Source organism: Sycon ciliatum, chromosome 4 (assembly GCF_964019385.1).
Source record: "Sycon ciliatum chromosome 4, ocSycCili1.1, whole genome shotgun sequence".
Classification (NCBI taxonomy): Eukaryota; Metazoa; Porifera; class Calcarea; order Leucosolenida; family Sycettidae; genus Sycon; species Sycon ciliatum.
Genome location: NC_088646.1, coordinates 1,662,012 through 1,677,815, shown reverse-complemented (window position 1 = coordinate 1,677,815; position 15,804 = coordinate 1,662,012). Strand labels below are relative to the sequence as shown.

General features: G+C 48.7%; 1 protein-coding gene across 2 annotated transcripts; it reads left to right on the top strand.

The window, feature by feature from the left end:
• Nucleotides 1–4,420: 4,420 nt before the first annotated feature.
• On the top strand, nucleotides 4,421–11,597 carry LOC135813832 (uncharacterized). 2 transcript variants are annotated; one of them, XM_065326849.1, is made up of 3 exons: nucleotides 4,421–5,334; nucleotides 10,008–10,306; nucleotides 10,934–11,597. In XM_065326849.1, the coding sequence occupies exons 1-3, from the start codon at nucleotides 5,103–5,105 to the stop codon at nucleotides 10,991–10,993; spliced, it is 591 nt and encodes a 196-aa protein (XP_065182921.1). In that variant the 5' UTR covers nucleotides 4,421–5,102; the 3' UTR covers nucleotides 10,994–11,597. The 2 variants fall into 2 exon arrangements, with proteins under 2 accessions (XP_065182921.1, XP_065182922.1); XM_065326850.1 differs by having other exon boundaries at nucleotides 10,008–10,323.
• Nucleotides 11,598–15,804: the final 4,207 nt, after the last annotated feature.

Here is a 15,804-nt window from a genome sequence, read left to right as displayed (position 1 = left end):
AGAAGATCTGGCTATCACCAGTCGCTGGAGTGCCATTAGGGAGGTTTCGCTCTACGGAATTCCGTATGAAAATAACGTAGGAACTGCATGGAATTTTCATACGTAAAAATCAGAGCTGTTGGGTTTCGCTCTATGTGATTTCTCCACGACAGCTTACATGTATGTAGTTGAGAGCCAGGGGTTGGATTTCACCTCGTAGCACCATGCTACTGTTCATAACACCCGATCAGGGCTGATGATCCCATTCTTCTTCGAAGCTTCTCTTCTGAACTCTATCTGTTCAAGTAAGTAGATCTACCCCTCTGCTGTATTAGTGCTGGATGGATAACGGTGAGGTGCTCGCTACAAACAGCTTTGCCCAGGCTATGCGTATGCACCATCATGTACCATCTTTCTGAGGCTCCGTTGTTCTCACTTTCAGTTGTGGCAGTTAGGCTTGTGTCTCTCGCTGTCTCACTGCAATCAGCACCTGTCTGCCTCTCTTGTATTATTCAGTGACTACAGTGTCCTACACTTGTAGTATGACCAATGCGCACATACATACTGTAAGATTTGGCCTGATGTGTGTGGTGTAGAGAGCGCGGTCGCCAACATGCACTGTCCTTGCTAGCGGAGTAGCAAGTAGTATCAATGACCAGTACTGGATTGTAGGTGTTCATCCCTGACTTCGACTCGAGTTCCTGTAAAACGACCTAAGGACTGCATGTTCATCGTACAGAGTCGGGAGTTGGAGGTGCAACCAACTGTTCTAACTAACGAACTTACATGTACTTTCACTTACTTTCTTGGGACAACAGTTCCAGGTCTGTGCAGTGCAATCAACAGTGGTGGGGATCATGAAGTCGATCATGGACAGGGCGGTTCGAGCAGGGAGGCGTACCCACACCAGAGAGACGCGACTCCTATGAGTTGGAACAAAAGGCAATGATAACCACGGGGCTAGCTAGACTACCACTATAAGTACATTATACAACGAAGGTTTTGAGTAGTCATCATCCGACTCATGGGTGGCTGGTCGCTTTTAGTCGAAGCCCGGGGGAGCCTAGGCTAGCCGAGTAGAGGATCAAACAGATCGGGGAGGGTGTCATAGTCCCTCACAACCAAAGTTGAAAGATCTACTACTGCCAATTCTACATGTACGATGGACAGGCTGTGCGATGTCAGCAATACCATTGTCTGATTGGTTTGGGCGCTACACCACTAAGTACATGTAGCAGGGTCCGGAGGGCCGAATTCACCATCGCCATCCCGCTTCCGAGTCCCAGCCCTCAGGGCCTCGTCGCCAGTGTCTTCGAGCATGTCGTGGGCCTATGTGTGACTGTTCTATTTTGGAGCAAGTGTCCTTACCCTTGTAGGCGCACATGCACAAATCGCACACATTGTGTTCGTTTAACCAAGGCTATGGATGATGGCAGTGCAATCAGACTGCCACAAACACGAGACAGCAACGCCTGCGCTGCCCTTCCTAATTTCAGTCATATACTTACTGTATACATGTACATGTGGATGCGATTGCGTGGCTTCCATGCTATGCCAATACTAATCATAGTCACAGATGACGAGTTAACGACTACAGATTTCATCTGCCCGTGTGTGCTCACTTCCGCGCGACGTACATGGGGTTAAAGACTGCAAGTACAAAACGGCTATGATGTATTCCTGCGCGCGACGTCATAATGAGGTTATGTATCCATGTTTTGCCTGATGTGACCGTGTGACAATGTGTCTACGTCTACCGTTCGGCTGCGGGAGAGGCTATGCACGTATGGATCATGGACGCACCCTGCAAATATGCATAACACATAACCACGATAATTGTAACGATGCGCAATGAAACATGACACCGTGAAGTGCGATTTACGGTCATTGACCTGGTGATTTTGACGAGTTTAATTCTTCGAAACTACGTACCCGACCGATGCGATTTTTGTAAACACTCAAGTATGAGACACCCCTTTAGGCTTTACTTCCTTGAGAAGTAATAGTTGAGCTATCTGGCCACTTTATGTGTTGTAAGTCAGAGACTGAGACTGAGAGGAACTGTATATTTCTGTCAAGAGTGGTATTGGCCTTGACTTCAGAAGATATTGATGCCTGAAAAATTCACGGCATGATTTGTAGGCTGTCGAGTCTCGATCCCTTCTTTACCGCCCATCGACGTGTTACCGTGTGAAGATGCGCGTCATCATCACCGGTACTGCGGTAGAAGGAAGGTTAGCTGTACAGTAGTAGTGTAGACTGTAGATCTACTGGGCCCGGGTACGGGTGTAGATCTACTGGGCCCGGGTACGGGTGTAGATCTACTGGGCCCGGGTACGGGTGTAGATCTACCATGCAGTGTGTCTACCGCGCAAGTGCAGCAATGACTGCTGCTGAGTGCTGTACCGTGTGACCCCAAGCCAAGGCCAAGTCCTAACACCAGGGAGTCGTAAAAGCCCGGGAGAGGACACGGGATGCGCGCACGCGGACGATGTTTGCCTCGGCCAGAAAGTGAAGCACGCTAGGCCGGCGCGGCCGGATCTGCTCAATCCACGGCGCTGTGCTCGTTTTCAGGGCAGGGAGTCCTAAAATACCAATATTTTACGACTCGTTGTTGACACCATTATCCGAAACTGGTGGCGAAGGAAGCATAAACATGATTTTGTCAGACTCAGTACACATGGTACAGGGAGTGGGGAGTTGACAGTGTGTGTGTGTGTGGGGGGGGGGGGGGGCGTGTGTATGTGCACATGTGCTTGTACTTTTCTGTGTGTTTGCACAGTGTTTGTGTGTGTGTGTGTGTGTGTGCGCGCGCGCGCGTGCGTGCGTGCGCATTTTTGTGCACAATTCCGTTATGAAAAACAAATGATAGGTTTACCTTTTGTACACTCGCCAAGACTTCGGTTAGATTCACTGAGAACCTTTCTGGCCAACCTGGAGGCTGAGCCTTCCGTTTCCTAAACGGCTAAAGTCACCGCACCGCGTACTCAGTATACGAGTAGAAAAGTGTTGTAGATAGATAGGGAACACACATTGATTGTTTTTAAAAGAATCCAGGCAATATCATAAATCATGGAACGAGTGCGTAATAATGCTGTATGTTGCGTTTTGACGATGCTGAAGGAAGGGAGCTGTTGCGATTCACTCACAACACACACACTCGACTGCAATTTCAGTGCAATTTCTGACACAAGTTCATAAATCCACGAGTACGAGGAAGCTCAGCGGATCTCCACAAGAACTTTCGCCCATCACCTGCAATGGAATATGGGCTGTATGATATGACCAGCGGCTAACATGGGAAGTGGCGTCATTTTCCACAAATCTCGTTTCATTCACAACCATTTGACTGCAATTCAGTGCAATTTCTGCCACAAATTCAACTCCACGAGTACGAGGAAGCTCAGCGGATCTCAACACGAACGTTCGCCCATCACCTGCAATGGAATATGGGCTGTATGATACGACCAGCGGCTAACACGGGAAGTGGCGTCTCTTTCCACAAATCTCGTTTCATTCACAGCCATTTGACTGCAATTCAGTGCAATTTCTGCCACAAATTCAACTCCACGAGTACGAGGAAGCTCAGCGGATCTCAACACGAACGTTCTCCCATCACCTGCAATGGAATATGGGCTGTATGATACGACCAGCGGCTAACACGGGAAGTGGCGTCATTTTCCACAAATCTCGTTTCATTCACAACCATTTGACTGCAATTCAGTGCAATTTCTGCCACAAATTCAACTCCACGAGTACGAGGAAACTCAGCGGATCTCAACACGAACGTTCGCCCATCACCTGCAATGGAATATGGGCTGTATGATACGACCAGCGGCTAACACGGGAAGTGGCGTCATTTTCCACAAATCTAGTTTCATTCACAACCATTTGACTGCAATTCAGTGCAATTTCTGCCACAAATTCAACTCCACGAGTACGAGGAAACTCAGCGGATCTCAACACGAACGTTCGCCCATCACCTGCAATGGAATATGGGCTGTATGATACGACCAGCGGCTAACACGGGAAGTGGCGTCATTTTCCACAAATCTCATTTCGTTCACCCCAACTCAAATAAAAGTGAAGTACAATTAGGGATTTATCTTGCATTTCCATCGCCTCAGAATAAATTAACTTCGATAAACTGAGAGAGAATGAGTGAGGCAGCTGGAAGAATTGAGGATGAAAATAGAGATTAGAAGACTCGACGGAGAAATCGTCTCCGTGCTCTAAGATAAATCGGAGAATGTCCCAATTAGTATTTCAAGAAGACATCACAATTTTCGAAAATAATAATTTCCTTGCCTCGCTACACCGTTCCCTGGCGCAGCGTTCCCCGGCAGCGCGAGGCAAAGATGTTTTCTGGGAATGTGTGCCGTGTCCTCTCCCGGGCTTTCACGACTCCCTGCCTAACACCATGCTTGCGGCGCTGAAATACGAACCTCCGAAGTGTGGAGTTTAGAGGAGGACAGAATGAAGTCGTTCGTCTGCGAGCACAAGCACTGCAGTGCATTCTGTACTGCAGAGAGTAATTCAATCAGTTTAGGGAGTAGGGCAAGAGAGGACTACCGAGGATTAGCTGGCTCTGCTACAAGCGTCCACAGCTGGCTTGCAATGCTTTTAGGCGCTGCGCTGACAGGTGCACCATTGCCAGCATTGGCTCTTGCTCGTGCCGTCTCATTACCCATACGTGATTTGCTCACTGTCCGTCATGGCCTCGTGTTACAACTTGCCCTACATTCCCCAAGCTCATCCAAGCAGCTGCTGCATGGCGTGCCGTACCTCTGCCCAGGCCAGGGAGAGACGCTGCTGCCCTGCCGTCCAAGCCCTGTCAGACCAATTCGGCTGGGAAGAGCCTTGGAAGGACAGAGGACCAGAGACAGAGAACGGTGTTAGCGTTCGAAGCATTGCTGGACTCAGCCTCACCTTTTTCGGCTAGTCGATTATGTTTGTGGAGCAGTAGCGTGGTTGCTGTTTGACATAGTAGATGCTATGTTCTGGTGTTCGCAAGATGTGAGAAATATTTCGAAGGACGGATCGAAGACAAGGCAAGAGGTGCGTGTATTGAATGTGGCTGGTCCCAAATGTAGTGTTTCCCGTGTCCCCTTGTCGCTTGGACCATGAAACCGAGAAGGAAGGGTGGAAGTGGGTGCCTCGTAGGTGGTAGTGACTCGTGTTGTACGTGCACAATGGACGATAGGCGGAATACAACTGCTGGTGCTCAAAGACCGTGGATAGTTCGTGTACTTGTGGTTGTGACGTTGGCTGCCTGCTGCGGCTCATTGGACGGCGTAGGAGCGAGCCCTGTACGGATGAGAGTGGGACGTTCTGCAAAGTCAAAACGAGGGTTATGTGAGTACTCAGTACTTGCCGCTTTGGTAGGATTGATTGAGTGTTTGAGATTGGTGTAATGTCAAGGAGAAATAACTGTGCTGCAAGATGTACTTCTTTCTGACATTGCTTTAAAGCCGAGAGGAAAGTCTGGCTCAGGGGAAGTAATGACAGCCTACGTCATTATTCTGTTTCAACACTGCCATAGAATTATGACTGCTGTCATTTCTTGTCACTGCCTCCTCAATATTAAAACCCACAGGAGATGTGAAACACGTTCACCACACTTTTTCAGCTCCTTCATAAGCGGGGTAACGTTAGATGTAGTTTCTAATCTGGCTGAGGTGCAGTGCTGCACAGGTCATTATTGTTCTTGCTGGAGCATCCATACCTTATCCCCCCCCCCCCCCATCCCACTGTTCTAAATAATATTATATCAGCCTGCTGAGATATTGGAGACAGTACAGTCATGTATACTGATGGTGAGAGCTCCTGATGCTGGATGATGCTTAGTTTATATAATATCCTCTCCATAGGTAGTAGTAGACCTTTGATAGCTTTCTTATTGCGTGTATACTGTAACTAACTGTTTAGTGCAGTCCTTGTATGCATTAGACATAAATATGGAGGGGCTACCAGATGTGGTCATGTGTGTGTATGTGTGTGTGTGTGTGTGTGTGTGTGTGTGTGTGTGTGTGTGTGTGTGTGGTGTGTGGTGTGTGGTGTGTGGTGTGTGTATTGTATTTTTTGTATTGTATTGGGCATTCCCAACAGACCCTAAGGTCTTCTTACAGGGTGCCCAAGATGAATGAAATTGTTAAGTTCCTGGCGAAATGAATTGGGGATATGATTGGTGCGAAGGGATTCGGGAAGCGCATTAAAGCGGTCAGCACCAAGGAATGAAATAGATCTGTATCCAGCTTGAGCTTGCACAATGGGTAAGGAAAGGGAATAATTGACTTGGCCGCGGGTTACTCTATCTGTGTGAACGCAGTCACGGCGAAGGGAGAACATGTCAGAGAGGAGTGAACTGCAGATATTGTGGATGCAACGGAACACGAAGAATATGGACTGGACTACTGACAAGTAGGACTGCCTTCTGGCCTGGACAGCAAGGTTCCTCCTTCCACGTCGAAAAGCACCTAGTTTCTTTCCGATGTCTTCCCTGAGGGAGTTAACGTGGGCACTGAAACTTAAAGTTGAATCGAGAGTCAGTCCTAGATACTTAACTTCGTCAGACGGGGCGCAATAACAGTCGAACCACAGACAATGCTCAGGTTAGGTGGAGATGTGAGCGTCTGCTGTGGATCAGTAGTACTTGGCTCTTGCTGGAGTTCAGGAGCAGGCCGCGATCTGTGAGGTGCTGCTTCACCACTGAAAAATCGTCTTCTAAGTAAGACATGAGAATTCGTGGACACTTTCCAGAGGCATACAGGGTGGTGTCGTCTGCATAAAGAAGGCATTGGGAACGCAATGGCAGAGTGGGGACAAGTCGAGTGTAGATGCTGAAGAGGGTAGGGCCTAGGACGGAACCCTGGGGAACGCCCCTAGTGCAGGTTCTACAGTCACTTGTGGTTCCGTTCACTTCTACGCGTTGCTGTCGGTGAGACAGATACGACTTGAACCACTCAAGAGCATTTCCACGGATCTTCAGATTGTGAAGGTCATCTATTAACGTTTGGTGGTGGACGCGGTCAAAGGCTTTGCTCATATCGAGCAGCAGTACGGCCGTATAGTCTCCGGTATCCATGCTTCTCTGCCAGTTATTGATGGCAAGTGTTAAAAGGTCCTCAGTACTGTGGTTCCGCCTGTATGCAAACTGTTCATTTGGAATTGCTCCGGGTGTGATGTCCAGATGGTCATGAAGCTGCTGGAGCACTAGTGATTCCAAGACTTTGGAGATAATGGGCAGTAGCGAGACTGGGCGATAGCTGGAACTGTCGTAGGGGTCGCCTTTCTTAAACACTGGACACACAGACGCTAGTTTGTAGGCTGACGGTACCTTTCCGCTAGACAATGACTGGTTGAAGATGGAAGTTAAGGAGTTGGCCAGCTCGACGGCATGGTGTTTCAAGATGTAAGCTGGTATGCCGTCTGATCCAGATGCTTCCGTGGCATTCAATCGTTCGAGAATCTTCGTTACTGCTGCTGTTGTAACGGGTTGGAACTCAAGAAGGCAGTTGTCTAAACAGTCGTCCGCCGGAGTGTCTGGGGTCGTAAGAGCAGTGCGGTGCTCATCATGGACGATATTGCCTAGGGTATCTGACAAAGATGAGAGGGAGGCTTTCGGTGTGGGGTGGGGTTTTCTCCTTCCAGTTGATTCAGCACTGCCCATTGGAGTCTAGGATTTCCTGTAGCGGCACTGAACTTATCTTTGTAGTACACACTTTTCAGTTTGCGGTTTAGTAAAGTTCCTTGACGACGTATTGCACGATACTGCTGTCGGAGGCGGTCATCCATGGGGTGCTTTATTAAGGCGCGGTGGGCTGAGCTTCGTCGATGAAACATCTGTTTCAGCTCTGGGGTGACCCAGGGCTGGGGGGCGGGGTTTGGAGTAAGCTGCGCACTTCTGGGTAACGAATGGTGCAAGATCATCTAGTACTGTCATGACACTTTGTTGCCAGTGGCTTGCCGCTGCATTTAGAGTATAACCGCCGGATACATCTGAGGGGTCAAGGATGTGTATGAGAGCTGCAGACGTTACACTACGGTCAAGGTGAGCCAGGCTAGGTTGGCGTCTTCGAGAGAATTGCTCGTGTGGCTGTTCAAAGTTGGCTCTACTAACACGGACAGAGAGGCCAATAAGATGGTGGTCGGACAGGCCATCGACGCTGTGAACAAATGTACTATGAAGAGACATGGGAGAGGGAGACGGAGCAGCCGTTGTCATTGTTGTCGGTATGAGTGCAAGGTCTAGGCATGACTGACTAGGAACTCTGGTGGGCTGTAGTATGACGTTTTGTAAGCTGTGGTCAGCGCAGAGGCCTTGTACATAGCAGGCGTTTGGGTGAGGTGGGACAGAGAGCATGTTGACGTTGTAATCACCGAGGAGGAGGATGTCCGGACATGTTGCGGAGGCCATCTGCACGCTATTATTGAGCTGGTCCCAGAAATTCACATGGCTGCCGGGAGCACGGTATACGCAGCCGATGGATAGAAATGGATTAGTTCGGCTATGCGTGTGCAACCCAACGAATATTGTCTCTAGCCTGTCGTTTACTTGAAGCTGCCTGGATTTCAGTTGTTCCTGCACATACATAGCAACGCCGCCACCCTTTCTGCGATCAGCTTGGTCCCGGCGATAGAGAGTGTAGGCTGGTATAGCAAGATCGCAATTCATCACAGTAGAGTCCAAGCATGTTTCACTGATTGCTAGCACATCGATTCTGTACTTGTACATTATGCAATGGATTTCATGAGTTTTATTTCTTAGGCTACAGATGTTGATTTGGGCGATGGTTAAGCTCTTGATGGGTGAAGACGGACAATCAGGCACTGTTTGACTGGATGGATAGTTACAAGGATTTCTTAAAATGTTAGGTGCTGGGTCAGCGACGACATCTGCTGCTCGGAGATGAGGTGGAGTAGCTGTGTGTGTGTGGTCCAACCTGTCGGAAGGCTGCCCTCTTGCCAAAGCACTTTAGAAGTTGGACTGGTTTCGGCTCCACAATCCAGTGTGTCGTTACTATATAGCTTTCATGGCTGAGGTTGCTGGTACGTCTGTTGGCCCTGGGTTCCCAGTACCCAGTTGCCGAGGCTGGTTGGTAGAATAACTCCAATTTCACTTCAAGGTACCAGTGCATCTAAAGTCTGCTTTTATCAAAGCAGCGTGCTGTCTATACTGGTTACCCCAGCAAGTGTAGCCGGGGTGCATAGGTAGCTGTCTTGGCCGTCCTATTCCGATGTACTCCGTGTGGTGTAGACCAGGTGTGCATTGGGGGGCTGATTCACATGGCTTCGCCAGTTGTGTGGATTAGACATTTACTTGGAGCTTGTCTTGATCTGTTTCAATCAGAATCAGAGCCGCTATCATTGCTATAAAGAGAAAATCTGTGGGTGCACATCCAGTGCATTTGCAGATTTGCGTGCTTCTCTTGCGACGGGCGTATACATGGTACATGGTGTGTGTGTGTGTGTGTGTGTGTGTGTGTGTGTGTGTGTGTGTGTGTGTGTGTGTGTGTGTGTGTGTGTGTGTATGGTGTCCCATATGGTGCAGTGGTATGTGCAGTCGATTTCAATCGAGAGGTTGCGGGTTCAGTTCCCAACGATTATGGTCGCACACGTCTTTCTTCTCTTTCTCATTCTCCTACTTCTTCTTTCATTCTCCTGGGTGGTTACCAACAGCCAGTGTATGCCGGAGCATGTGGTGTGGTGTGTGTCGAAAAAAATAATGGGAAAATGGAAAAAGAAAAATGAAAAATAGGGATTCACTGGCCAGATAAAGCCACTTCAATCAGCTGTGTGGTGGATACCAGGCTAACAATTAGTGGCGGTCAATTCATCAGCCTTGCAAGCTGGTGAATGGTGTAATCCCAGCACAAGTTGCTATGTCTAACATAACTGTTCGCTATCATCGCTTCCGCGATGGGCAGGTCTGAGGTGTGTATTGGGGGGGGGGGGGGGTGTCTATGTGTCTGTGGGTGGGTGTTGCATGAAGTGACATGTCCTGTTCTCTACGTGTGGTCAACGTGCAGATATCCAATGGCCGCTGAAAGCTCCAAAGTCCAATCCGTTCAACACGGCTAAGAAATGCTCGACGTTACAACCTCCCGGCGGCAATGCAGTGGGTGCACCGGGCGCAGTGCCATCGGCGGCATCACTGCTACAAACACACCCACCGCCTGCACACTTCAACAACCAGCAATACCCAGCCAGTCAGTATGCGGATCCAGTACCGCCCGCACAAGGTGGTCAGGCACCACCGCCAGCAGCCGGTGCTGAGCCACCACCGGCAGACCCAGTGCCCGTAGATCCAGGCGCGGCGCCGGAACCAGTCAGTTTCAGGAACCAGTCAGTCATTTTCTCGCGCTAGTTAGGGTCTAAATTATTACTTGCATTGTGCGTATATATATTGAGTTAAGAGCTATTGTTGATTTGCCAGTAATCCTCTGATGAGATGGCGACGAAAACGTTTAGGAACAAGCTTCTTTATTTACATGAAAACAAGTTTTGCTAATGGTGTTTGTACTGAGTGCGCAGCTTACTCTATGTATTGCGTTGAATAATAATAATAATAATAATAATAGTAGTGACTATCGACTGTATTTTCGTTGAATGGCGTGAAAAAACACAAAAATCGGAAAATGAGTAGGGGGGGGGGGGGGGCGGCACTTTTTCACAGGGGGACACGCAAACGGAGTAGGGGGGCGCTGCCCCCCCCCCCCCCTACCCCCCTTTGGCTAGAACCCTGATGAGGCATGCAATCTATCAGTGTCTAGTAGTGACTATCGACTGTATTTTCGTTGAATGGCGTGAAAAAACACAAAACTCGGAAAATGAGTAGGGGGGGGGGGGGGCGGCGCTTTTTCACAGGGGGGCGCTGCGCCCATAGCTATGTGTATGCCAACAACAGAGGCATCATGTGTTGTGTTGTGTTGTGTACCGGTATGTGCATCTACAGGAGGACTCTACCTTGGAGAAAGGTGCAGAAAAGCTAAGGCGGTGGAAAGCATCACTGTAAGATGGCAGGTGATGTACACAGCCCCCCCCCCCTCCATCATGTACTCTGTTGACAACATACTCCAAATTCTAATCATAGCAACGAAATACGAATTCCGACTCCCAAAAGCTATTCATAACGTTTCACTCTTCATACAATCAAATCATTTTTCTGTAGCATTTCACATGTAGCCTCCATTGATCACATTGGATCTGTCAACCTGTTCTCCAATACTGAATCTTCATTTGAGTTTAGGACTTCACAATCATAGGAGTAGAGTCATCTCTGATAGGCAAGGTTTCTCCGATTCACAAAGCCTAAGTCTAGTGTGTCGGGTCATCGTCAAGGCAACACACAACACTGTCATTGGCCTGTAGGGCCTGGGTGATGTTTTTTTCACTGAATCATATTAATTTTCTCCTCAAGATGTGACTGTATCTTGTTTTTATTCTCCTATTTCTCATGTTCTAGTTTTAGCCAGGATTGTCTGGGTGTACGTGTAGTTCGAAACAGATTTGTCACAATTCTAATTTCCTATAGCAGGAGCATTTTTGAGTACCGCATTTGGTGACTCACTTCCTCTGTCCATTAAATACTGCCTTAGAAGTGGCAGTCTTGCACAATGTGTTCAAGTGCCTTGTGTATGTTTGCTGCCTATGATGGCCGTATGAAGTGTTTTGGAATACTTTGCTTGTACCAGTATACAAGTATCGGCAATGAACCGTTATAGTGCCATGTGTGCTTAGAAGATCTGGCTATCACCAGTCGCTGGAGTGCCATTACGGAGGTTTCGCTCTACGGAATTCCGTATGAAAATAACGTAGGAACTGCATGGAATTTTCATACGTAAAAATCAGAGCTGTTGGGTTTCGCTCTATGTGATTTCTCCACGAATGCTAAACATGCGTTGTTGCTTTGGAGACGCGTTGGCTGCATGCGCCCACCGCATGCACCGTGAACCGAAACCGCATTTTCACGTGGCGTACGGTGTGTGTACCGTGTGTTCCGCGCGGCTTGAACGTTGCCATGGACAAATGCGGAAAATGTGAAAAATATTTCAAGAAGTCCTACCGAGGACCCAACGTAGCCTCGCAGGAGAGAGCTTTCCTACGGAAATCCGTAGAGAGATTTACGTATGAAAGTTGCCCTCGCTCCCCGGCGCGTATGACATACGGATTTTCATACGTCATTACGTAGAGCGAAACCTCCCTATCAAGGTGTCCCGGGTGCCATGACTGGGACGGCCAGGTAGCGTGGTCAGGAGGGTGGCAGTGGTACGCGGTGGGTGGCAATGGCAGCAGCAGCGGTGGTGGTGGTGGCAGGGATGCATAGCTCAGCCTCTCTGGCTGACAGCAGGGTCATAAGTATGGCGATGTGAGATGCTTCTAGTGAAACAGCCCACTAACCGCAGGTTACAACTTTTATAGCATGTATCGCTGGGGCAAAGACAGATGATTGAAGAAGCACCAACGATTGAATAACACCAGTCATGTGTAACTTCGTGAAGCTCACGCTTTAAAACTGCCGAAGTCGCTACTTCCTGCAACTAAGTTGAAGTTCGTGTGTAACATTTCTGATTTGCGGCTACAAAGGCATGTCACAGCATCATTTGCAACACAATGACTTGTCATGATGATCGGAGGAATCATTAGCTTTCAGTTTATTCCCCAGTGGTCCATTATCTCCCTAGGCCCCTCCCCTCCATCATTGCAATGCTGTATCAGTGTATGCTGCACGCATGCAATCGCTGGGCCTGGTACGGGCAAAACTGAATTGCAGCTCAGTCTTGAAAAAATCGGTAGGAACTCTAAAACCAGAAAAATAATAATATGCAGCGCAAAATAAAGAGAAGGAAGAATATCCGGTCAAACGCTAAATACAAAACATACCAAATGATACATGTACAGAGAACGGGGAAGGCCGGGGGGGGGGGGGGAGGGGGGAAACAGACAGGTTGCCTACACTACAGCCTGTACAGATGACACTCGGAGACAGCAAGTGTGGCAGAGCTGCAGAGGGTCATAATTATAGGGTCAGAGGGTCATGAGGGTCATATCTGCTCGACTTGTGGCGATGCCCACGATCGTACGAAGGCATGCCACAGCCGCCTTCACAAGAGCAAAGGACAGCTGGGCTCTGATCAAAGGCTGACAAAGCCATTGCCACAGAGAATGGCTCACTGTTCTTCTCAGACTTGATGCCTGCAATGCGGCCAAAGAGGGTGGAGGCTGCCTTCCCTTGGCCACCAGTCGTACTGAATACCACGGGGATGAAGGAGGCGTGCTCTATGTTGATGATGCGACTCTCGTAGCTCCTCCTTTTCTCCTCTTTATGCTTTCAGTAGCTGCCAGCGATCGTTGGTTTCCGATTTGAGGGGACAAATGGGTTGAAAACCCGGACATCTAAAAAAGGTCCTCTCAAACCGTCCACCATGTAGACCGCTGACAACTACATCCAGCCGAGCTTGTTCTGCCGTGATGGTGGACCGCAGGGGAAAGCGCTCACCAGTCACAGGCTGGAGGTGCGGCTCAACATGAACATCATGTGCGACGTCGCGTAGCAGTGTTGCTGTTAGATCTTGGACCTCGTTGTGCCGTAGCGAGGGATAACCACCGATGGCACATGACATGGCATGGGTGGTCGAGAATGGTTTTCCACACGCGCATGTTGCAGGTAAGCGAGCAGGACCCCATCCATACCTGAGGCATTATGGCATCGCGGAAGGCACCCTTGTGCAGGGTGAAGCCATGCCTCCGATGGCCGACATGTCAGCCAAATAATAATTGATGCGCCTTTCTCAGAGGCGAGCTGTAGGGTGCGCTGGAGGTCTGGCTCGAGTTGGCTCATCAGGGTGACGACATGGTCCTTCTCCTTCTTTCCAGCGGTTGTCGTAGCTGTTGCCTTCAGTGCCCGCATCTGCCCTGATCCTGATGCTATGCTGTACTCGCGCACATGTACAATGTCAATGTACTTCCAAGTACAGTGTACAGCGCTAGCATACATCTACAGTCATAACTCAATCAGCTGCTATGCATGCTGTACTGCTATTTTTTATGTACTACTATGATGTACTGTGATGTAGCCGATAGTGCGGTCTCTGTACGTCTGTTCGATCCGTTCTGGTGCTGTCACGTCGCTTGACAGTTTTCCTTCCTGGTTGCTTGGCTGACCTGTCAACGTCAATGTTTAGTTTGGTATCAACAGACTCAGTAATACTAAAGCGGCACTATCACGTGCAGGCAGCTAGAGAATGTGACGCCAGATGAAATCCAACCCCTACACAGCTGAGATCCAGGCCAGGGATCACTTTGGCCCTGTAGCCGTGACCACTATTCAGTGGTGCCAGGTGAAGTCCAACCCCGGAAGCTTACATGTATGTAGTTGAGAGCCAGGTGTTGGATTTCACCTCGTAGCACCATGCCACTGTTCATACACCCGATCAGGACTGATGATCCCATTCTTCTTCGAAGCTTCTCTTCTGAACTCGATCTGTTCAAGTAAGTAGATCTACCCCTCTGCTGTATGAGTGCTGGGTGGATAACGCAACGGTGAGGTGCTCGCTACAAACAGCTTGCATGCTCAGGCTATGTGTATGCACCATGATGTACCGTCTCCCTCACGGCCTCAGTCTGAGGTTCCGTTGTTCTCACTTTCAGTTGTGGCAGTTGGGCTTGTGTCTCTCGCTGTCTCACTGCAATCAGCACCTGTCTGCCTCTCTTGTATTATTCAGTGACTACTACACTAACTTGTAGTATGATCAAAGCGCACATACACGTACATGTACATGTACATACTGTAAGATGTGGCCTGATGTGTGTGGTGTAGAGAGCGCGGTCGCCAGCATGCACCGCCCTTGCTAGCGGAGTAGCTTCTCTTGTACATGTATTAGTGACTACGTAGTACTGGGTGTACATGTAGGTGTTCATCCCGGACTTCGAGTTTCTGTAAAACGCCGGACACCCTACATTGTATTTCGAACATACATGTACATGCATATGTAGACGTTAGAACAGTTGGGTGCAAATCCAACTTCTGTGCGACGAACATGCAGGAACTTACATTCCCTTACGCCCTTAGGATACTTTCTTCAGTTTCTTGGGACAAAAAAATTCAGGTTCGTCGAGTGCAATCAAGTGTAAGTAAGCTACTTACATGTATATGCTCTTGGTGCAATCAACAACGGTGTGTGTGAATCACGAAGTCGATCATGGACAATTAACTTGTTACATTCAATTTCTCATTTTTCATTCGTGTTGGGTTTAACTATTCACTGTACTGATTATTATTATTCTTTCATTCCGCGATGGCGTGACGCCAATAAGGATGATTGTTAAGTGCGTTAGAACTGGTACTAGCCAGAAACAACTAGATGGAAATTAACCGGGGAGGCAAGAAGCAATGGATCATGAAAAACAAGCGGGGGGCAATAACGTTAGCAGGGGTGATCGAGATAGTCAGTACACGTTCGAGATATCAGAAACCAGGGGGATGCGCGGAGCAGGAGCAGGTACTGCTCAAAAGAAGATTGGATGCATTGTTTCGGAAAGAATTTCTGATACATGGTGATGATTGTGCTTCGCTTTACCCGTAAAAGAGGTCTTTTCGACGATTACAAGGCGGTTAGAACTGGGTGACGCACCCACACCAGCCACATCAGACAAGACTCCCATGACTCATGAGTTGGAACAAAAGGCAATGATAAACACGGGCTACTACTGAAGTAGTAGCTAGACAACCACTACACGTACATTATACAGCGATGGTTTTGAGTACAGTCATCATCCGATTCGTGGTTGCCTGGTCGTTTAGTCGAAGCTTACTGGGCTAGCCGA